General features: G+C 43.8%; 1 protein-coding gene across 3 annotated transcripts in view; it reads right to left on the bottom strand.

Moving 5' to 3' along the window:
- Positions 1 to 23,138, bottom strand: part of LOC115095887 (prominin-1-A-like) — a 156,930-nt gene that overhangs the window by 120,139 nt on the left and 13,653 nt on the right. For 2 of the 3 annotated variants that reach the window (XM_029610185.1, XM_029610184.1), the window contains one exon: positions 14,059 to 14,402. In XM_029610185.1, the coding sequence (XP_029466045.1) occupies positions 14,059 to 14,188 (130 nt within the window). In that variant the 5' untranslated portion in view covers positions 14,189 to 14,402. Of the gene's footprint in view, positions 1 to 14,058; positions 14,403 to 19,401; positions 19,509 to 23,138 lie in introns of those variants that run through there. The other variant, XM_029610186.1, reaches the window with a different exon arrangement.

Here is a 23,138-nt window from a genome sequence, read left to right as displayed (position 1 = left end):
CAATGCCTCTACTAATGGTGTCAGTTAGGGACAGTAGTAGGAGTTCCGTGTTTAGAGCACAGCGGAATCCAAACTGATGAGGATCGAGAACCTCAAATTTTTCAACATGATCTGATAACTGGGTCAAGACTGATGCTTCTAGAATTTGAGAGAAAAAAGGTAATGAAGAGATTGGCCTGCAATTAGAGGGGTCTGAAACATCGAGATTAGATTTTTTTCAACAAAGGACGGACAACTGCCTTTTTGAGACTATCTGGGAGGGAAAGAAGTCCCTCCCTTTAAAAATGTGTTCTGAAAGTTAATTTCCCCAATGTATGTCCACAATGATAACGAAATTACAATCATGGCAACCCTTTGGAAAAACAGAAAAAGATTCCACATCACTAGGTTCCCAGATCATGAAACCCAAAAGTTACATTGGTCCATCCTTAGTAACTAGTGATTTTTAACAACCCTGCTTCTAACTCACTAACACAAAATCTCAACAGCTTGGAATGAACACTTTTGCTTAGTCCAAACAAGAACAGAAGAATAGTCCTCCATGGACAGGACACAAATATTATATTTTGTGGCCACTCATGGCTTAGGAAACAGACAAGAAAAATAAGGAGGCAGATTCTGGCTGTTTCCTTAGGTGCAGTTTATTTACAGTGAGGAAGCCAAAATCAGATAATGCAGCTCACCTTAACTTCAGGTAACACACAGTGCTCAAATATAGGTCTTTGCATAGGCTCTGTCTCTGCCTAACCCTTCTGGACCCTGCCTTATGTTAGACTGACGGTATCCTCCCTGGGCCCAGAATCCCTTGCTGGGTTGGAACTTAAGGTGGTTAGGGCTAGATAGCTGTGGACAGTCCCTTAAGGTGGTCTGAGGGAATTTCCTGTAGACTCCCTCACATACCCTCCTCCTCAGTTCAGCCCTGCTGGGATGAGCACCTGCCTGTACCAGGGACACCTCTAAGGACAAGAAATCTGCCTTGGTATTTTCCCTCACTGCCCTTTGTTGGATCTTATAGTTATAGAGCTGTAGGGCCATCTCATCACCCTTGCATTGGACTCCTTATTTCTATTTATCCATAAGAGCAGTTGATGGTCTGTTACAAGTGTGTCTTGCTGTCTCAGAAGGTACTAAGGCCCCCTTGACTGCCAAGGCCTCCTTCTCAACTGAGAAATGTCTTTCCTGTGGCATCAGCCTCTGGCTAATGAATGCCACAGGATGTTCTTGGCCATCCTTCCCTTGGACTAAGACTGCTCCCAAGCCTACCTTGGAGGTACTGATTCGCACCATGAAGGGATGATGAAGTCTGGATTTAATCAGGACCAGTTCAGAGCATAATGCCTCTTTCAGAGCCTGGCAGGCCTTTTCTGCTTCAGCTGACCACTGGACCTGCTCTGGTGCTTCTTCAACAACCTTGTGAGAGGTTCTGCCGTCTCCAAGTAATTAGGAATAAACCTTCTGTAGTACCCCGAAAGGCCTAGGAATGCTCTCACTTTCATTTGGGAGATTGGCATCCAGGTGATCGTCTCAATTTTCCATGTCTGCAGATGAACTTTGCTCTTTCCCAGGGTGTAGCCAAGATACTGGACTTCTTGCCCTCCCAACAAGCACTTCTTAGGATTGGCCATATGTCATGCTTTCCTCAGACTGATAAGCACAGCCTGGAGTTGGCTTAGATGTGTCTTCCAATCTGGGCTTTACAACATGATGTCATCCAAGTAGGTAGTTGCATACCCTTGATGTGGGTGAAGTAGGCAGTCGAAACATTAAAACATTGTGGGGGCACCTGAAGTCCAAATGGGAGGATAGGAAACTGGAAAAGTCCCCCTGGTGTTGAGAACGCAGTCTTCTTCACCGCTGGCATGAGAAGTAGCTGCTAATATCCTTTGGTATGGTCCAGGGTAGAGATGAGCTCAATAAGTTCATCTACTCATGGCATTTGGGTATGCATCAAGTTTTGAGACCTTGTTGACCTTTTTAAAGTCAGTGCAGAACCTTATGCTCCCATGTGACTTTGGCACTAACACTATGGGTAAGGGCCAATCACGTTTGACTCCTCTATAACCCTGAGCCAGAGCATCTCTTTCACTTTGGTCTCATTGATGCAGTGCCTGGCCTCAGGAATCCAATAGGGTAATTGCCATATCACATCTCCAGGAGGCGTAATGTCATGCTGCACCAGGTAGGTACGACCTGGTAGGTTTGAGATCTCCTTGCTTTGCTCCATCAGCTGCTTTATGTCAGCTATCTATGCGGAAGACAACTGCTCTCTGAAAGGAATATGGGTTCAGTTCACTTCAGGTCTAACCTCTCCTTCTTACATCACTCCACACTCCTGTGCAATCCACTTCTTGGGAAGGTTTATGTGGTAGATTCAGTTTTTCTTTCATGTATCTGGCTGGGCTATTTTATAATTCAAGGGCCCTGTTTTCTCCAGCACTTAATAGGGTACATGCCAATAGGCTAACAACTTGCTTTACAAGGATGGGAGGAGGACAAAGATGCGGTCCCTCTGCTGGAATACTCTTTACTGTGGAGCGATTCTAATCTCAGGCTTGAGTAACCTGAGCCTTCTCTAGGCACAGATGGGCTGCCTCTCCAGCCTATTTTAGGCGATCTTGCACTCTGAGAACGTAATCAATGAGGATCTGCCTAGGGTTCCTTTCATCTTCCAAGTCTCATGGGCTATGTCCAAGAATCCTCTCTGTCTCCTCCCATACAGCAACTCAAAAGGGGAAAAAATTGCAAACAGCACATAGGGTAGAAATGCATCCCAATTCTTGCAGTCTTCATCCACAAAATTTCTTCAATATTTGTTTGAGCATCTGACTGAAGCACTTTACACGGCCATTGGTCTGTGGGTGATACACAGAGGTATGCAGTGTTTTTACCTTGAGCAAGGTGAGGAGCTGTTTCATTACCTTGGAGACAAACAAGGTTCCCTGATGTGTCAGGATCTCCTTGGGCAGCCCAAGTTGAGAAAAATCACCATTAGGGTAGTTGCCACCATCGGGGTCTTCATATTCCGTAGCAGTACTGCCACTGGATATCTTGTGGCATAGTCCAGAATGACGAGGATGTATTTTATTTTCTTGAACACATCTCTCTATTCGCCCCACAAAGTCCATGCCTACTCTTTCAAAAGGGCTCTCAATTATGGACATTAGTATGAGAGGTGCCATCCATACACCAGCAGGTAGGGCAGGACTGGCAATACAACTGGACCTATTTATGTAGACCTGGTCAATAGAATTGTGTCAGTTTCTCTTGGGTCTTTTCCGCCCCCAGGTGACCCACTAGAAGGTGGCTATGTGATAGTTGCATGACATGGTGATACAGTATGGGAACTAGAAGTTCTTCTATCAATTCCCCTTCTACACGTCCCTTTATGACTTGATAAGGAAGGTCCCCTTTCATCACAAAATGAGGAGGAATAGGGTCTATAACCTGCGCTCGAGGGACTAGCTTTCCGTCTACCCTCTGTATATGCTCCCAAGCCCACTTAAAAGGACTAATCCTTCTTCTGGGCTCCTGGGGTCACCACTGGATGAGTTTCTGTTCTTCCCTGACTCTGGCCCTTCCTCCCCGGCTGCCTCTAATTTAGCAACATAACTGTATTTGTCCTGTCGGCATTGCATCTGGACTTAGGAGTCTTAAAGTCTTTATTATACAGATCTGGATCATCCAAGGGAAAGAGTTCTGGAAAAATCTTCAGGTCTTCATTGTTGTGGCTGGTCAAACCCATTGTGAGTTGGTTCCAGAGGCTCTTAAAGTTTGGACAGTCCCTTCCTATCACCATGGGGTAGGGTAGCCAAAGAAGAACTCCCACCTCAATTTTGTCTTGCCTGAGTGGGATCTTCTGTTGTACCCAGCTTGTTGGATACTGCAGTTGGTCTCCGTGGATGCATGCCAGAGTCACTACTCTTATCATAGTCATTCTGGACTCGTTTCACTAACTCTCTTCAAATGAGAGAGTCACACTCCCAGAGTCCACTAATGCCTGGATTGGAATGCCATCTAGCTCAACCGCAATCACAAAAGTAGAGACTCCTTGGCTGGGGACATCCACAAAATTACAAAACTGTGGGCATTATGTGCATTGGATTATTTTACTTGTGGAGACATGCCATTTTGCTAGACTTTCTCCACAGCTGAAATATGGCGGTCCAGCTGAGGTATGCAGTGAAAAGTCCAGCTGGACCTGCGCTACTGGTAGTCTGAGCCTCTGCTCTTAGGACTCCGTCATCCTCTACCAGGGTCTGGTCGTCTCCCCTGAGCCTGTGGCAATTCAGGGTTGGACCGAGCTTGGTAATAAACTTCCATTTCCAATACTGTCTCTAGCATAAGATTTGGGTATCTGCCCACCCACTGTCGCAAAAGGGCATTCTAGGTCATCCAGGAATTGTTCCAGCAAAACTGCATTGGCTACTTCCATCCTGGTCTTCCCTTGCGGGTGCAGCTTGTTCCAAGCCACATCCTTAAATTGTGGGTTCTCCCTGGTTGCAAGATTCCTTGACAAAATTGCTGTCGGTAGGTTTTTTGGCAAGTCTTGCTCTCTCTAAGAGCTGCTTTGACTTCCTGATATGTGCCCCTCCCTTCTGGAGTAGTGTCTGGAAGACCTCTTGACTATTCCTGGTGAGTAGATTCTCCAGAAGGTTGTCCAACTATCTTCTGCCCAACCTGCCAAACGAGGGGTCTGTTCAAAATTCTTCAGGAAAGAAGCAAGGTCTTCTCCTGGGGCCATCTTAAGTACAACTGGTGACAAGGAAGGTGGCCTGGTCATAGTGGTTTGCACAACATGTGCTACCTAGGTACGCACTGTGGGGCAGATTTCTAAAATTACACGTGTGGGGTCATTTGTGCGTGCTACCCGGCGCACACAAATGTACACCTGATTTTATAACATGTGTGCGCTGCCGCGCGCTTGTTATAAAATCCAGGGTCGGCTCACGCAAGGGAGTGCACACTTGTGCACGCCGAGCCCAAGGGGAGCCCCAATGGCCTTCCCCGTTTCCTCCAAAGCCGCTCCGAAATCGGAGCGGCCTTGGAGGGAACTGTTTTAACGATCACCCCCACCTTTCCCTCCCTTCCCCTATCTAATCCACCCCCGGCCCTACCTAAATCCACCCCCCCTACCTTTTTTGAAGGAGTTACGCCTGACTTGCGCACACCGGCTGGCTGCTGGCGCACCATCCCCTGGTACAGGCCGCTGTGCCAGGGGACTCGGTCCCGCCCCGTCACCACGCCCCTGCTCCTTTTTTCTAAGCCCCAGGACATACGCGCACCACCGAGCCTATGCAAGATACGCTCGGTGCGCGCAGGGGCAAATTTTCTAGGGTTACGTGCGTAGCCTTTGAAAATCTGCCCCTGTGTTTTGCTGCATAAGTTGTTCTCGCAGAACCTGCTGCTGGTCAATTTGGGTTTGTAGGGCATTTTGCAGTTGCTGCTGCCCTGTAGCAAGGATCACTTGCTCCATCTTCCCTGCTTTCTGAGCTGCCTCCAAACTGGGTATCTCTCCAGGGAAAGGAGAGGGGAAAAAACCCAAAAAACCTGCTGGCCTGTCTAGCCCTGACTCACTGCTTGAACCCCGACTGCACAAGTGGGCTACTCCCTTGGCCTGTTGTAGCTTCAACTGGGTGAGTGAAACTGGGAGGCCCCAGGAAAAGAGGAAAAACAAACAAAAAAACCCCAAAACTATGCAGGGTTTGTTTGGGGTTTTTTTGCTCCTGTGCTGTGGGCTCCTGCCTGTGCTTCACTCTTAGGCAAGAGATCCCATGGTTGCCACCATTTGTGGTAACGTAGCCAGTCGTGGCTTAGGAAACAGCCAGGAGAAATAAGGAGGCGGATTCTGGCCTTTTCCTTAGGTGCAGTTTATTTATAGTGAGAAAGCCAAAAATCAAACAAATAATGCAGCTCACCTTAACTTCAGTAAACACACAGTCTTCAAACATTTAGTCTCTGCCTGCTCCTCGGGATCTGCCTAACCATTCTGGATCCTGCCTTATTATGCTAGGCTGAAGGGATCCTCCCTGGGCTCAGAACCCCTTGCTGGGTTGGGATTTAAGGAGGACTGGGCCAGATAGCTGTGGTTGGTCTGAGGGAGTTTCCTGTAGACTCCTTCACAGCCGTGTCCTGAAGATTTCTGCCATGAGAAGCTAAAACATGCTTTTTTTTTCAGTTTGATCTTTACAAGTAGCATGATGGAAATAAAGTTATACAAATCACAAGTTGTATTATATTTGTGCAAAAATCATCTTTTGCATTAACATGCTCAGTGCTATGACACTGTAAAGGAGTGTGTAGCCTTTGTATGCTAGTTGGAAATTTAGTCAGGTCAATACAAAAGGTATCACATTTTCTATTTACCTCACAGCAAGTTGGTTTTCTGGAGATCTGCAATCAATATGCATGAGAAATTTACATATATTGGAGACCCAGTAGAGACAGATTTATCTCATGTTCATTCTTTAGGACTACCTTGAAAACCCGCATCAAAACAGGTTTGTGAAGCCTTGATCTACGTTTAATGTTGAGTCGGTGGAAATAGTGTACCTGTCAAATACCTTCTGAAAATCCAAAGTGCACCATGAGAGACTTCTGAGAAAATTTTTAAAAAGTCAAGGGGTAAGAGACAGTATCCTATTGGGTATTATAAACTTGTTAAAAGATAGGAAACAGCGAGCATGTCTAAACAGTTTACTCAGTGGAGAAGGGTAAACCATAGAATGCCTCAGGGACCTGTACGTTTTTATAAATGATCTAAAAAGAGGAACAATGAGAGCAGCAATCAGATTTGCAGATGACAGAAAATCATTCAGAGTTATTCAATCAAAAGCGGATTGGGAAAAATTACAAGAGGATTTTGCAAAACTGGGTATTTAAGTGGCAGATGAAATGTAATGTGGACAAGAACAAAATGATGCACATGGGGAAAAGTAACCCAAACTATAGTTATACAAGGTTAGGTTCTATATTAGGAATTACCGCCCAGGAAAAGGATTTGGGGCATCATAGTGGACAAAACTTTGAAATTCTCGGCTTAGTGTACTGCGGTGGTCAAAAAGGCAAACAATTATTAGAAGAGGAATGGAGAATAAAATGGTGAATGTATTAATACCTCTGTATTGCTCCATGATGATGCCACACCTAGAGTACTGTGTGCAGTTCTGGTTACCGCATCTCAAAAAAAAGATATAGCTGCCTTCGAAAAGGTACAGTGAAGGGCAACCAAAATGGTAAAGGGGGATGGAAAGGCTCCCCCATGAGAAAAGACTAAAACAGATTAGGGCTGGTCAGCTTGAAGAAGAGATGGCTGAGGAAGGATATGATAGAGGTCTATAAAATCATGAATGGAATAGAAAAGATAAATGTAAATCAGTTATTTACTCTTCAAAAAATGCAAAGACTAGGGCGTACTCCATGAAGTTAGTAAGTAGTACATTCAAAACAAATAGGAGAAAATTGTTTTCCACTCAATGCACAATTAAGCTCTGAAAGTCATGCCAGAAGATGTGGTAAAGGCTGTTAGTGTAGCTGGTTTAAAAAAAGAGGTTTGGACAAGTTGCTGGGGGAAAAGTTCATAAACAGTTATCAACCAAGTTAAGAAGACTTTTTTCTTCACCATCCTACTTCCACCCCCCCCCCTCCTAGCTTTTATTTCTTTAACACTCAAAAATGCAGTAATTTCCTCCTCTTCGACTTCCTGTCACCTGCATCAAGAATGCAATTAAATCTTATTCAGATACAAATTTTCTACCTTCCACCAAAGAGTCTTGCCTTTAATGCAGTGTTTCTGTTTTAGTGGCCCTTTCACTGCCCTGCCGGGACATTCTTTAAGGGTGACAACGGAAGTGTCCAACCCCTGCCTCACACTCAAAAGAAGTCCAGTGGCTGCTTCTGATGGTCTGTGAGCATGCATGAGGAGGCATTTGTGGTAGCCATCCTGCAGCTCACCCTCAGACTACCCCCCACCTCCCCAGTGCCTCAATGAGGACTCCTGCTTACACATTTGCCCCTCTAGGGCCTGCCACTTATAAGATGTGAGGGAACGGCCAAGGACTGAAACCTTGGTGTTACTGCTCAGACGTTTCACACTTGTGTTACCAGCGTGAACATCTAAATTCATAACAGATTAACTAATCCAGAATCGAATACTGGAGCAAGTAACGTAAAAGGACAAGAACATGTGCGTAAACAGTAAAGAGAAAGTGAGAATATTCTTGGCTCTTTAAATACTTTGAGGACTAGAAAAATGTTTGCAGATTAAGTAAATTCTGCCAATCACTGGTCATGGACCAATTATCTAAAATTTCAGTCTCTCCCTTTATCCTGCCAGTGTTTTACTGTTTTAAAATGCATTGGAGGAGCACTGGCCTTGTAAAAACATGCCTTGCAATATCAAAAGGTGATGGTTTATTTTTATTTTAAATAAGCTGACCTGCCAGTGAGTTTCTGCAGTCTTATTCAGCAACCATAGTTCCTGTAGTGGGCGTTACACATTAGAGTTTGGTGTTGGAGCTGCAATATTCGCTTTTGTTTTATTCAGGCTGATTGTGCGTCAGGGACTACTTTGTTCTATTCTGTGGGCAGCAGTAACCGGATAGCAGGATCACATCACTTAAAACTTCTGATTACTGGTCAAATCCTCATAGCAGGGCACTATGAGGAAATCACCTTCCCTGATAAATGGGGAAAGCTTGTTTGAACTAAGAACTCCCTGCCCTTGCCAGTGTTTGAACAAAGCTATCTATTTAAAACCTCCCTTCCCAACCCTCCTTCTGCAAACAGCAAGCCTACATCAAAACTGGATCAGCAGATCGGGGGCAGGGGAAGCTGGCTTACTCCCTTTCTTCGTTTGCACAATTAAAAATCTCCGAAAGCAGAGTTCCCACATTCAGGTAAATCGATAAAGCCGCCAGAAAACAATCTTATATCAATGACCAGTGCTGATGTCATAAAGACATTTGTATTCATCAATCTAGACCCTTTACAGCTGATGCCTTGCCACCTGCATTGCGATTTCAGGGTCAGGTCTGTGTAGGCAAATAATTACCTGAGAAGCACAAACATGGAGAGACTTTCCACAGTTTTGCCTCTGTGTAAGTTTCTGCTAAAATTTGTCATCTGTCTTAGTGGGGTGCGGAGCAGCGAGAGCAGGGAGCATAAGAACATGCCATACCGGGTCAGACCAAAGGTCCATCAAGCCCAGCATCCTGTTTCCAACAGAGGCCAAAATAGGCCATAAGAACCTGGCAAGTACCCAAAAACTAAGTCTATTCCATGTAACCATTGCTAATGGCAGTGGCTATTCTCTAAGGGCCGGATTTTAAAGGCCCTGCGCGCCGGCGCGCACACAGCCCCAGGATGCGCGTAAGTCCCGGGGTGTGTCTGGGGTCAGGGGGCGGTTCGGGGCAGGACCGGGGGCGTGGTCGAGGCCTCCGGACCAGCCCCCGGGTCAGGTGATGGCGCGCCAGCAGCCCGCTGGCGCGGGCAGATTTACGCCTGCTTTCAGCAGGCGTAAATCTGCCAACAAAGGTAGGGGGTGGGTTAGGTAGGGGAAGGGAGGAGAAGGTGCCGGGGGTGGAAAGAAAGTTCCCTCAGAGGCCGCTCCGATTTCGAAGCAGCGTCGGAGGGAACAGGCAGCGAGCGCTGGGCTCGGCGTGCACAAGTTGCACAAAATGTGCACCCCCTTGCGCGCGCCAACCCCAGATTTTATAAGATACGCGCGTATCTTATAAAATCCAGCGTACTTTTGTTCGCGCCTGGTGCGTGAACAAAAGTACGCGCTCGCGCAAAATTATAAAATCTACCCCTAAGTGAACTTAATAGCAGGTAAGGGACTTCTCCTCCAAGAACTTATCCAATCCTTTTTTAAACACAGCTATACTAACTGCACTAGCCACATCCTCTGGCAACAAATTCCAGAGTTTAATTGTGCGAGTAAAAAAGAACTTTCTCCAATTAGTTTTAAATGTGCCCCATGCTAACTTCATGGAGTGCCCCCTAGTCTTTCTATTATCCGAAAGAGTAAATAACCGATTCACATCTACCCGTTCTAGACCTCTCATGATTTTAAACACCTCTATCATATCCCCCCTCAGTCGTCTCTTCTCCAAGCTGAAATGTCCTAACCTCTTTAGTCTTTCCTCATAGGGGAGCTGTTCCATTCCCCTTATTTTGGTAGCCCTTCTCTGTACCTTCTCCATCGCAATTATATCTTTTTTGAGATGCGGCGACCAGAATTGTACACAGTATTCAAGGTGCAGTCTCACCATGGAGCGATACAGAGGCATTATGACATTTTTCGTTTTATTCACCATTCCTTTTCTAATAATTCCCAACATTCTGTTTGCTTTTTTGACTGCCGCAGAACACTGAACCGACAATTTCAATGTGTTATCCACTATGACGCCTGGATCTCTTTCTTGGGTTCTAGCACCTAATATGGAACCCAACATTGTGTAATTATAGCATGGGTTATTTTTCCCTATATGCATCACCTTGCACTTATCCACAATAAATTTCATCTGCCATTTGGATGCCCAATTTTCCAGTCTCACAAGGTCTTCCTGCAATTTATCACAATCTGCTTGTGATTTAACTACTCTGAACAATTTTGTGTCATCTGCAAATTTGATTATCTCACTCGTCATATTTCTTTCCAGATCATTTATAAATATATTGAAAAGTAAGGGTCCCAATACAGATCCCTGAGGCACTCCACTGTCCACTCCCTTCCACTGAGAAAATTGCTACATAGCATGCAGCTAAGTAGCAATTTATGGAAGTAGGTAAGGGATGCAGGGCAGGGAAGGAACCGATGTGACAGTGATGGCCTTCAGGTAGGTAAGGCTGCCAGGCAAGAGTGTCATTCAGAGTCCCTTACAGGTTTCACTTTAATGACCTACAAGCCCCCTCCGAGCCTTTACATAATCAATGGGCATTTGAAGGAATCTGACCAGGAGAAGTTCCAATACTGCTCTTCTAAATATTTCATAGCTTTATGTACGTTGAAGGTAGACAATTAGAATTATATCTGTATGTCCACACACATCTACATTCATATTCTTGCACATTTTAATACAGTGGAAAATGTTTTTCCAATTAGCATAACATGGACATAAACTAAAATAGAAGTGAAAGTGTTCTAAAAATATTTCCACAATAATATTTTCATTTCAGGAAACTTATAGAGAAAATCAAATATTAATAAAACATTCACATACTTACTAGAGTATACAAAACAAAAATCCAGGTGGTTGTACTCAGGTAAATATTAACACATCATGCTTGTGTTTTGGATCTTTTTAATATTGTTAGGGGGAAATTGGATAAATAGCAGAGCGTTAAAAAGCAAAGAGAGTCACTTCTCTGAAAGAAAAAAAAAAGTGTTTGTATTTTTTTTTTAAACCATCGCCCTCACAATAAATTTGTTACTAAATTTTAGGGCTGCATGGAGGGTGGGAGTGGGGCTCTGGGCCTTCCCCTGGTTTGCCCTCCCCTAAGGCTGCTACATAATGCAGGGCTGGTGCAACAGTAGACGAACCTTCGATCATAAACCCCCCTCCCCCAATTTACCTACTTGTGGCAGCTCCAGCACCACATTCTCTCCCACCAGTGACAGCGGCTCTGACACAGTAGCCTACCCCTCTGGGCCTCGTGCTGGTAGGATTTGACCACCCCCAAAATGTTGGTGCTCTAGGCAATCGCTTCGTTTGCTTAGCGGAAGCACTGGCCCTGACATGTAAGCTCAGAAAGGAGCGCCGATGCATTTAAAGAGCCACCGCTGGCCTCTCTTGTTGCTCAGAGATGCCGCGAGCAGATTCCCTTTTGCTGGGCTGGATCTGAGCATCAGGCAGTGGTGTTTTTTCCGTGCACCACATGATCAGGTCTGATGGCCAGGGCTTTAAATTGGTGGGGGGAACGAGGTACTTTTTATCACGCTTAAGAAGCAGAGCAGCAGGGGATGTCCTGCTCCAGCCCTTCCTCTCCAGGCAGCCTGCAGGGAAGAGAGGAAGAGGACTGAGCCTGAAGCACACAGAGAATATCCACTCCGCGCTTTAATCCAGCCTCTCCTCTCCTCTCGTTCCCTGTTCCCTCCCCCTCACTTCTCCTCCTGTATATTACAGGGAACAGAAGGGGAAGGGATGATACTGAAGCAGAGCAAAGAACAGACACAAAGGTTTGAATTAGCACAAGTTTGAAAGTTGTGAGCAGTAATGCCAATTGTCAAGTCTTCAGCCCTGGTCTTGACACAAAATAGGAAAACCCCTTTAGTACATCAGGTCCTAAATGTTTAAATTTCTGAGCTCATGCATGTGGCTAGATATGCAAAATATTAAATCTATATTGGGCTCTGGAGGTCTCAGATGCAGTTGGTGGCTACCATATAGAAACTTACATATTCTCTTAGAAATGAATCTGAACATTACAATAAAATAGTATGGGATTCAATATTGAGATTATTAGAATTCTGCTAATCCTGTTTGATTTCTTTTCATAATTAACTTACACCTGGGTTTTTTCTAGTCTATCAGAATATACTGACCTTATGCAAGAGCATATTATATATAGAAAGAAAAACAGAAAAAAGAAGCACTGTTGAACATATCTAAAAAAACATTTTATTAAAATATATGAAGGTTAAAGAGCGGCACCTGCTACATTGAATGTAACAAATCAAAAATTGTACAAAATCAATACACAAACTGTTTCAAAACAAAATCAAGTATAAAATTGTAAAGTTTATGAAAGAAACTTATATAGTCATATTAAGTGATGTAAAACACAAAACTACCTGCATGCACACGCTCGCACGTCCCACCTTAATTACCATGCAACCATCTTCCATATACCCATCATGCTACAATGTGTAGAGTTCTGGATGAATACGTGTAAAGCCCTGACGAGGTCCTTGTTTTGCCGCTAAGGGCTTCCTCAGGGGGAGCCTGAAAAGTCTCAGACACATTTCCTAAAATATAAGCAGATATGGCAGGAGCTGCTCCGTGGTGTGTGATCTGGCAGTATAGTATGTTAGAAATACAACTATCTTGTTGCTTGAGGAAGCTCGCCACGTTCAAATCACAGAGCATTTTAAATAATTCGAAGATGAAAAGGAAGGCCTGTTACACTAGGAACAGTTTCAAGACCAAGGTGGGACATGCGAGCGTGTGCATGCAGGTAGCTTTCTATTTCACACCACTTAATGTGTCTGTATAAAGTTTTTTTCATATAACTTTACAATTGTATAATTTGATTTTGTTATGAAACAATCTGTGTATTGTTTTTGTACAATTTTTTATTTGTTACATTCAATATAGCAGGTGCTGCTCTTTTATTTTAACTTTTGTATATTTAAATAAAATAAAGAAGGTTTTTTTTTAGATATGCTCGGTGCTTCTTTTATCAGTTTTTTCTTTGTATTTAACAATTAAGCACTTTATATATATATATACATACATACATACACACACACACACATATATAGCTGCAGGTTTGTTTTTTTTAAAGAACTGTAATATATTATCCCTATTAGAAAAAAGTGTTATATAAATTATTCCCAGCAAAGAATAATCATCAAAATAATTTAATGAGCACTATCAGAGATATTTCAACTAATGTTAATATCAAATATTTATATTACAAACAAAGGAGAGCAGTGAAATCAATTATCTGCAAGGAATGCAAACCATCATTCATGATGCATTATGCTCAGGAAAATAAAACTAAGGAATGTATATTACGGTACACTACTTTTCAGAAGGAAAAAAGTAATGAAAAAAAAAAAAAAAAAAAAAAGAGTGGCAAAAGATCAATTATACCCAGTCAGAAAAAAAAACACCGCCTCCTGGAGCAACATTCATGAGTGAATAATCTCAGATAATAAAAAATCTTTGTTAATGAAAAAAAAAATCTGCTGGGAATTTAATTTATTCCTAGTAAAGGAAAAAGTTTGCGAGATAGCACATGACTCATATAGTATAACTATAACACAAAATAAGGGTTAAATAAGAGAACAGTAAAAACCGAAAGCTAAAACGTGTAGCTCAGGATGTTTCTTACCTGATGGAAATGGGTTTGGTTGTACCATCCCTAGGAACGTGTGCACCATGTCATTGAAAACTTTAGTGCTCCCAGATTCTTGTTCCGGGCCCGGCTTATAAACCGGCTGAGTGAGGTTTGGGAGATCCATGGATCTGGAGAGAGGGTGCAGATCCGCAGACTGGGAGCGGAGCTGAGGGGGCTTTCACTGGGGGAGACCTTGCTGGGGCACCTCTCATGAGGAGCTGCACAGGGCTAAGTCTCTTCACTCTGAGTTTTGATTGCCTTCTAAGCACATCTTCAGCTTTCTTGCTCATCTCATTCAGTTCTTCTCACTGGCGGGACTCGGGCACACATCCTGAAGCCTATCAACGGAAAAAAAAAGGGAGGAGGAAGAGAAGTTAGAAAAAAATAAATGCCCAGGAGACAGAAGAGTGTTAATTATGTAGCGATATCTTCAGGAATGTTGAGCCATAACAACGAACCGAAAGTACGCTTTGAAAAAACAAACCTTCTTCCTTCTTCCTCTATTGTGAGAAAACAATAGAAATGAAAACTAGAAACTGGCTCTGACGGTAGAGTAAACCTTCTGTAGCGCTAAGTGTATTTTATCTCCTGGTAGAATCAAACATCAAAAATTGTCCAGCGGTTAACATGTCAAAACTGTAAAGTGGAAGAGAGTGGGGTTCATGTATACCCCCCTCCCTATGGTCATGGCCGTCCGTTTGGTTCAGAAAGATTATGTTAAGGTTATTTCTTCCTGCAGCTCGGTTGTATTACCTGGTTTAAAAAAAAAAAAAAAAAAAGATTCTTTTCTATGTATGATATTATTATTATATATATATTCTTTAACACTGGCATGTGGTGTTATTCACACTTCTGTATAAGACAATGCAGATTTTATACAGTCTAGCTTGATTCTGAGAGGAGCATTTTTCATGCTGTCTAGATTTTGAGGGAGTATGGGGGTTTTGTCAGGGGAAGCACTAGAACTAGACTGCCACAGTGGCAGCATCCTGGCGATTGCACCCCCTTGTTCTTCCCGCCCACGAGGGCCTAGAAGCGCAGACGCCCCTGCATGGCCCAAAGAAAGGAGAAGGAGGCAGAGCAACATCAGCCCGCATGGTCAGGAAAGAGAGGAAGAGACGTCATGTCAGCTGCACGGGACGACCGAGGTGGATTCCACTGCCACCTGTGTATTCCGAAGGGGGAGAAGAGAGGGAAAGAGAGAGAAAAGGACCAGCGGAAGCACCAGGCAGCCACCCACAGCACGGGGTGATTTATATTTCTTGATTTTCTTGTTTTTATTTTATGAGGAATGATATTTCTATTTTTCCATTGTTGCACTATATACAGAGTCTGATTTGTTGCAGTTTCCAGTTCAGTTTTTGTCTACACTTTATGGTCATGGTCAGCAAAGAATGATTTCAAGTCATTCCAGGGTGAGAACAATAATACACAGGTCAGCTCTTTAGGGTAGGAACCAGGTAACTATTTGGGTCTCCACTCTCCAATTTAATACAGCTCATAAAACTCATTTTCCCATATGGGGGGGGGGGGGTATTTTAAATTCCCAACGCAGTAAACTAATGGCATGCTAATGCACTGGGAGCTAAAAAAATGTATAAAAAACTGTAAAGTGTGCACAAAAAAAGGGTTAGCACACAGCAAAACATGATTTATGCATATAACAACATTATATGCAGAAAACGTGCTATATGTGCACAAATCATTTTTTATTTTTTTAAAGCTTATATTCTGCCTCTTGCAAGAAGACTTCAGTAAGGATAACAACCTTGTATACAGAGTTACAATAACAATAATCATAAAAAACAAAATTAAACAATTCCAAAAGCTCATATAAAGTATGATTTATGTATGCGCACAAAAAAAATGCTTTCTGACAGAAAGATTTTGTGTGTGTGCATAAATCATATTTTATGCATGGAAAATATTGTGTTCACATAAACCATGTTTCTGCATATAAATTTTTGAGTTATGTGCATAAATCATGTTTTCAGCACACAAAGCATTAAATACAGTGTACAGATCTGAGCACCAGAACTCCAGCTTCTGCGCATAAACTAACATTACTCCACCTCAAAGTTTCCAGGATTAAACAAGGTAAGCCAGTGCACCTCTCTGCATTGGAAGTAATAGTTAATGCCTTTCTGTACATGGAGTTTCCATGTGAGGTACTAACTTAAATTCACATTGTTCTGTGCACATTTTGCACACAAAATTCCTTGCTGCATTGGAAATGAGGTTTGTGCACAAGTGAGGGTTAAACTGTGCTCTCTGCGGAACACACATTTGTGCATCGGCCTGTAGCCCCCTCTGCAGCTGCTCCTGCTTCCCCCTCTGCAGTAGAATCCTGTAGCCCCCTCTGCAGCTGCTCCTGCTTCCCCCTCTGCAGTAGAATCCTGTAGCCCCCTCTGCAGCTGCTCCTGCTGCCCCCTCTGCAGTAGAATCCTGTAGCCCCCTCTGCAGCTGCTCCTGCTTCCCCCTCTGCAGCTGCTCCTGCTTCCCCCTCTGCAGTAGAATCCTGTAGCCCCCTCTGCAGCAGAATCCTGTAGTCCCCTCTGCAGCTGCTCCTGCTTCCCCCTCTGCAGCTGCTCCTGCTTCCCCCTCTGCAGCTGCTCCTGCAGCTGCTGGCCCCGTGCATTTCCAACTGCAAAGGGAAACCGGCAGAGAAGAAGACAATGTAAGCCTGTTCACAGACATGGGGGGGGGGGGGGACGACAGCTGAATGCGCCAGGGGGTTTCAGGGAAGGGATAAGCAAAGGTGATGATGGCAGGGAGGTGGGGGACAGGGAAGATGAGGATGATGGTAGGGGGGAGTAGTGGAGGAAAGGGAAGGTGATGATTATGATGATGCTAGGAAGTGAGGGAGAGGGAAGGTGACTCCAGGAGTGGAGGGAAAGAGAAGAGAGTGATTGCCGGTTGGGGGACATGGAAGAGAAGGTGATGATGCCAAGAAGTGAGGGAGAGTGAAATCATTACCAAGGCTTGGAAGAAAAAGGAAGAGATGGGAAGATGATGATGATGGGAAGGGAAGGTGATTATGATGCTAGGGAGGTGGGGGGGGGGAGAAGGAAGAGAGGAGAAGATGATGGTGCCAAGGGGTGGGGGGAAGGGAAGAAGAGGATGATGTCAGGGGATAGGGAAGAATAGGCGATTATGATGCTGGGGGGGGGGAGGGAAGAAGGAAGAGAGGAGAAGGTGATGGTGCCAAGGGGTGGGGGAGAGGGAAGGGAAGAAGAGGTGATTATGATGCTGGGGGGTGAGGAAAGAGGGAAGGGAGGAGGGGGGAGGGGGGAGGGGGGAGCTGGAGGAAAAGACAGGATAGAGCAGTCCAGAGAAGGGCAACCAAAATAGTGTGGGGTCTGTATCAGAAGACTTATGAGGAGAGGCTGAAGGATCTGAATATGTACACCCTGGAAGAGAGGAGGTGCAGGGGAGATGTGATACAGACCTTCAGATACCTGAAAGGTTTCAATGAGGCATGGAAACAGTAGACCTAGGGACATGAAAGGAACCTCCAAGGGGAAGACTCCGAAGCAACATCAGGAAATATCTTCAAAGAGAGGGTGGTGGATTTATTTAAATTCTTTTAATATACCGATGCTCAAGACCAGGTCTTATCGTACCGGTTTACAGCAAATCAGGGGAAACCATAATTAGAAGAAAGAAAGTTACAATGAACAGGAAGCACAATTCAGGACAATTGAAAGAAAAAGAATTAGTTTAACATAAGGCTTCTAATAGAAATGCGAACAGGCAACTATAACAATTGATTAGCATGGAAAGCTAATTTATCGGCTAAATTAACTAAGTGGATCGATCTTAACGGTTCCTTTAGATAGGTGGTAGAGGAGGCAACAAACCGGGGAGACGACTGGGGCTAGAGGGGGCCATGGCAGGCGGAGGTTATAGGTTCGAGGCGGGGAGGGAAGGTTATGGAGGGGGGTAAAAATTGCCCTTCTGGAAGAGGTGGCGAGGATAAGAACAGTAAATGAATTCAAAAGGGCATGGGATAAACACTGTGGGATCCCTAAAGGCCAGAGATTAGAAATGAAGAAAAGGGGTGCATGGGGGTAACCTGCACGGAGCAGCAGTTACTTCCCTTAGCAAAAGGCACAGGGCTTATTACCCTTAACCAATAAAGCCCTTGCTGCTTTGTGACGCAACTGCAACATCACTCTCTGCTTTGAAGCTGGGGAGTAAAAGAGGGGAACTGGATTCTGACAATAGCCAACACTGGGGCCCAATGTTTACGCTCCGTGTACTGATACGCTGACATTGGGGATAAAGCCCAGGACTGCTTCCATGGCCAAGACCAAAAGCAAAGCCTGTTCCAGCAGCAGTGTCTGAATTATCAGGAAGGCTGCTCACCACATAAAAATGTTGATAGCAGTAATTTGTTATGGGTTAGACAGTTGCTTGATTTTGACTGTAAATATTACCGTCCTTAACATAAGGTGTGGGGTAACCTGCACAGAGCAGCAGTTGCTAACCATAAGAAACTTGCTGGGCAGACTGGATGGAGCATTTGGTCTTTTTCTGCTGACAAGACTATGTTACTTTGTATGGTCCCTGTTTTATTGTAACTGCTATTTCTTCTTATATCACATGTTAATGTTCTAAGTTTTTCTCCTCTTGTCACACCCTGTTAATTGTAAACCGACATGATGCGACTCCCATCGCGAATGCCGGTATATAAAAAATTAAAATAAATAAATAAATGTTCACAGTTTTAAGTTGGAGCGCTCCACATACCCCAATGTCCGGTGGAAATTTAAAAAGAAAAAAAAAAACCCACCACAAAATTAAGCAAAGCAAAAAGGGAAAAGCCCTCCAATACTCTTTTTGGCTTGCAGCCCTTTCAATATAATCCAAGAGCCCAGCAAGTAACCAACTCAAAAGCTTTCCAGAGCTTGCTCACATAATGGACTTCAAACAAAAGAATTCCTTTAAAACCGTCCCCATTCCTTTTAGAAGCTTGGCTTCAACACCACCCTCTGGAGCTCTACTACTGTCTAGCCTTCAATCCCCCTGAGAATCCAGACCTCTGCTCCATCACCTGCCATAGCTGAAAGGTCCTCAAGTTTACATAGAAACACAGATGAAAGTCTCTCACCTCATGTCAGCAGGGTTTAGCACCAGAGCAAATCAGCAAATTAACAAATTATCCTGCTCACTTCAGAACTGCAAGCTCCTACACTCCTCCAACCACATGCAGGTTTTCACGGAAGTTAGAACATAAAGCACGTCAGTAATGTATTCAAATCCCTCATTACCAAGCAGTTATTGTTCAGAAATTTCCATAGCCAGCTCTTCCAACAGGTGCTCAGGATAACTTACTTTCCTGTCCTCCTCTGGCTCCAACAACCACTGCATATTCTCCCTCTCCTTTCACTGCTTCTGTTTCCTCTACCTCCAAGGCTCCTGGGAGAACAGATAGGCCTCCCGTCCCACTCTCCAGGACTCCACCCTCTGAATGCCATTGGTCCTCCCACTCACCAGAGAACCTGGGAAATGTAGTTTTTCTGGGAACGTTTCTAGCCCTGCAGTTTCATCCCACCCCTGAGGTTCTTCCTCCTGTCCCGGCCCAATCCCATATTCTTACTTTCTCTTTGTAATTCCTGGACTAAATCTCGGATAGGGCCCCAGGAACTACACCACAAACAAACAGTCTTAAATATTAAAGTCTCTTCTGCTATTGATTTTAATGGATGGTCCAGAATTCCCTGGGCGGGGGAGGGGGGGGGGTTTAAACTTCTAGATCCTGTGCATTGCTTAGTCCTTGGCCAATCATTAAGGCGATGGTATGAAGCACTAATGAGCTCATAGGTGCACACAACAGTAAGAATCACACTGGAAGCTGGCGTGGTTTCCAACCCAGCTTTACTGATGATTGATTAAATTTGATAAAGCCTGCCTGACAGATACCCCAGGGGCAGTTAAGGCTTTAACTCTAAATCATAAGAAAGCGGCCTGTTTCCTCTTCTTGGCTGCCAGGTGAGTCGCTGCTGACAAATGCATACCTTCCAGAGTGTTAGATTTGGTATTGAAGGGTTTAGCAAATCTTGGCCATGAAAAGTTTAATTTCTCAAAATTGATTTTGTAAGCAATTTTCAACCCATCTAGGAGCAAATTCTGTGGCTATCTTATAGTTAATTTTTAGAAGGAAGGTATTCACTGTCCTTTGCACTTTTTTTTTGTGTGAGTAAACATTTCTCTGGAAAATACATAAGTAGATTTAAAATACAATCTATGTGCACTATTTTCCAACCCTGCCTAAAACAGCTAAAAGAATGCCTGGGGTGTGCTTGTAGCTGCATTCGGGGGAGGAGGGGCAATTTTTGAAACTGGCATTCTTTTCAGCTAAATAGGCTTTCACTCGCATAATTGCATTTAATTTATTATATTCCGCATTATTCGGGCAAGTTTGAGCAAAACAGATCACAATCAAATATACCAAATGTTCCCTCCCCCTCTGTGGTTATGGCAGCTACTTTATACAAGGGTTAATTTCTCAGGGTGCTGAAGAGAAATTATGTAAATAGGTTTCCACCTAGGCCAGGCATTCCTCAACTTTTTTTTTTTTTGGGGGGGGGGGGGGGGTCAGAGAAGAGGGGATGAATAATACCTGCCAAAAGTAAACAAAAAGATTTTGACAGCCTCAAACTTTTACATGTCTAGTCCAAAGACAGTAGAGTTTCCAGTTTAAATTAGCTCCCTTAAAGACACAAGGGACTAATGGCTGTATTGATTCCAATGACTCCAGGCCCTAACTCCTGCACCTTTAAGGGGCTGACTGATCTAGGCGTCTTAGTGGATAACACATTGAAATCGTCGGTTCAGTGTGCTGCGGCAGTCAAAAAAGCAAACAGAATGTTGGGAATTATTAGAAAGGGAATGGTGAATAAAACGGAAAATGTCACAATGCCTCTGTATCGCTCCATGGTGAGACCGCACCTTGAATACTGTGTACAATTCTGGTCGCCGCATCTGAAAAAAGATATAGTTGCAATGGAGAAGGTACAGAGAAGGGCGACCAAAAAGATAAAGGGAATGGAACAGCTCCCCTATGAGGAAAGACTAAAGAGGTTAGGACTTTTCAGCTTGGAGAAGAGACAACTGAGGGGGGATATGATAGAGATGTTTAAAATCATGAGAGGTCTAGAACGGGTAGATGTGAATCGGTTATTTACTCTATCGGATAATAGAAAGACTAGGGGGCACTCCATGAAGTTAGCATGGGGCTCATTTAAAACTAATCGGAGGAAGTTCTTTTTTACTCAACGCACAATTAAACTCTGGAATTTGTTGCCAGAGGATGTTGTTAGTGCAGATAGTATAGCTGTGTTTAAAAAAGGATTGGATAAGTTCTTGGAGAAGAAGTCCATTACCTGCTATTAATTAAGTTGACTTAGAAAATAGCCACTGCTATTACTAGCAACAGTAACATGGAATAGACTTAGTTTTTGGGTACTTGCCAGGTTCTTATGGCCTGGATTGGCTACTGTTGGAAACAGGATGCTGGGCTTGATGGACCCTTTGTCTGACCCAGTATGGCATGTTCTTATGTTCTTACCCTGAGCCAAACGTGAGGGCGCACAGACCCCAAGGTCCACCCATAGCTACACCACTTGATGGAATTATCATTCCTCTTAGCAGTACGATATTCCATCTGAACCCAAAATCGTTGTCCTCCAAGTATAACTTAGCTTTCTTAAACTTAAAGAGCCAAGGTCTTTCATAAATGTAGCCTGATAGAAGTTTACTGAACTGCCCTAGAATCCCCTATTAGGACAGAAAGTGCACTACTTAGAGAATCCTGAAATTCGGCTGCTGTTGCCAAGTGGAGGACCAAGCCTCAGAGGATGAATCAACCCCAGAGCTTCCAAGTGACTCAGTTTCTGGAGGGAGACTTGATCATTCCTGTTCTTTGAACTCAAAAACGCGTGCACTTGGGTATTTGTCTTTGTTTTCCCACTTTTAAACAGCACTAGGGGTACCAACAAGGGGAGGGAGGTCAGAAAGCCCAGACTGGCCTAAAAACTCCCTCCGTAGCCTGGGTCACTTGGCAGTCCCACAGGCACAGAAGACGACTCCAAAATAGTTACGCATATAACCTTATTTGTTTCTTGGAAAAACATATTGCGTTACACTCGTATTTATCCGCCAGTCTGCATTTCTGGTTTCCTAGTCTACTTTTCAGACAGCTAAAGCAAAATGTCGCCTGTAAGAATCAAGTTCCCAGAGAAGGTTTTAGAAAGGGATGGCTTTCTTTACACTGGAAGCTCTCTGAATTTGTGACCCAAAGCTTTTTGTAAGCAGTATGTAAATGTCAGCTAAATACATGCCTATATACATAGGCAAACCTCCCAAGGACAAACAAACCTAGCAACACCTTCCAGGTGGGCTTTTAACAGCTAACATACATTTGTATATATTCACTGTCAAAGGCCATAAGAGTTTCCTTTTCAAAATGAAACTGACAAGTCTCACCCACAGCAGCAACTGTTCAACAGAAAATGTTTTGACCTGATATCAAACTAATGCTAAGCAACATTTTCTTATAAAAAAAATCAGTTTAAAATATAGGTCAAATTAGGAAAATTATTATTATTATTTGTATGGATTAATGCACACAATGCTGTACAAGTTAATTCACATAATTATGTTGCCTTTCACTCCCCCCCTCCCATATGTTTCTGCACAGAGAGGTTAAGTAAGGTCATGCGCTGAATAATGGGCAGTGATAGTTGATTTGAACAGCGATCTTCAGATTTCACCCAGTGCCTCTGGGTTCCTGCAAGTCCAGGCACACTAAAGGCAGTAAAATCTAGCCCCCAACTACAAAATGCGTTGTAAATAACAACAGATCTGAACCAATTGGCCCATTCAGTCTGTCCAGCTGTCTTCTGCTCCTGTTCTCTATCATTTTTGGTGGCTGAGTGTGTAAAATCTATTACTCAACCCCAACACAGCTCCCAGCTCCCCACACCCAACCTGGTTTCTTATCACTGTGCTCCATATCTGTTACAGTGCTGACCTCCACCATCTCTCTGGAAGGTTATTCCAAGACTTGG

This window comes from Rhinatrema bivittatum, chromosome 7 (genome assembly GCF_901001135.1).
Source record: "Rhinatrema bivittatum chromosome 7, aRhiBiv1.1, whole genome shotgun sequence".
Classification (NCBI taxonomy): Eukaryota; Metazoa; Chordata; class Amphibia; order Gymnophiona; family Rhinatrematidae; genus Rhinatrema; species Rhinatrema bivittatum.
Note: the sequence above shows the minus strand (reverse complement) of the source record. Positions and strands in the feature narration are given on the sequence as shown.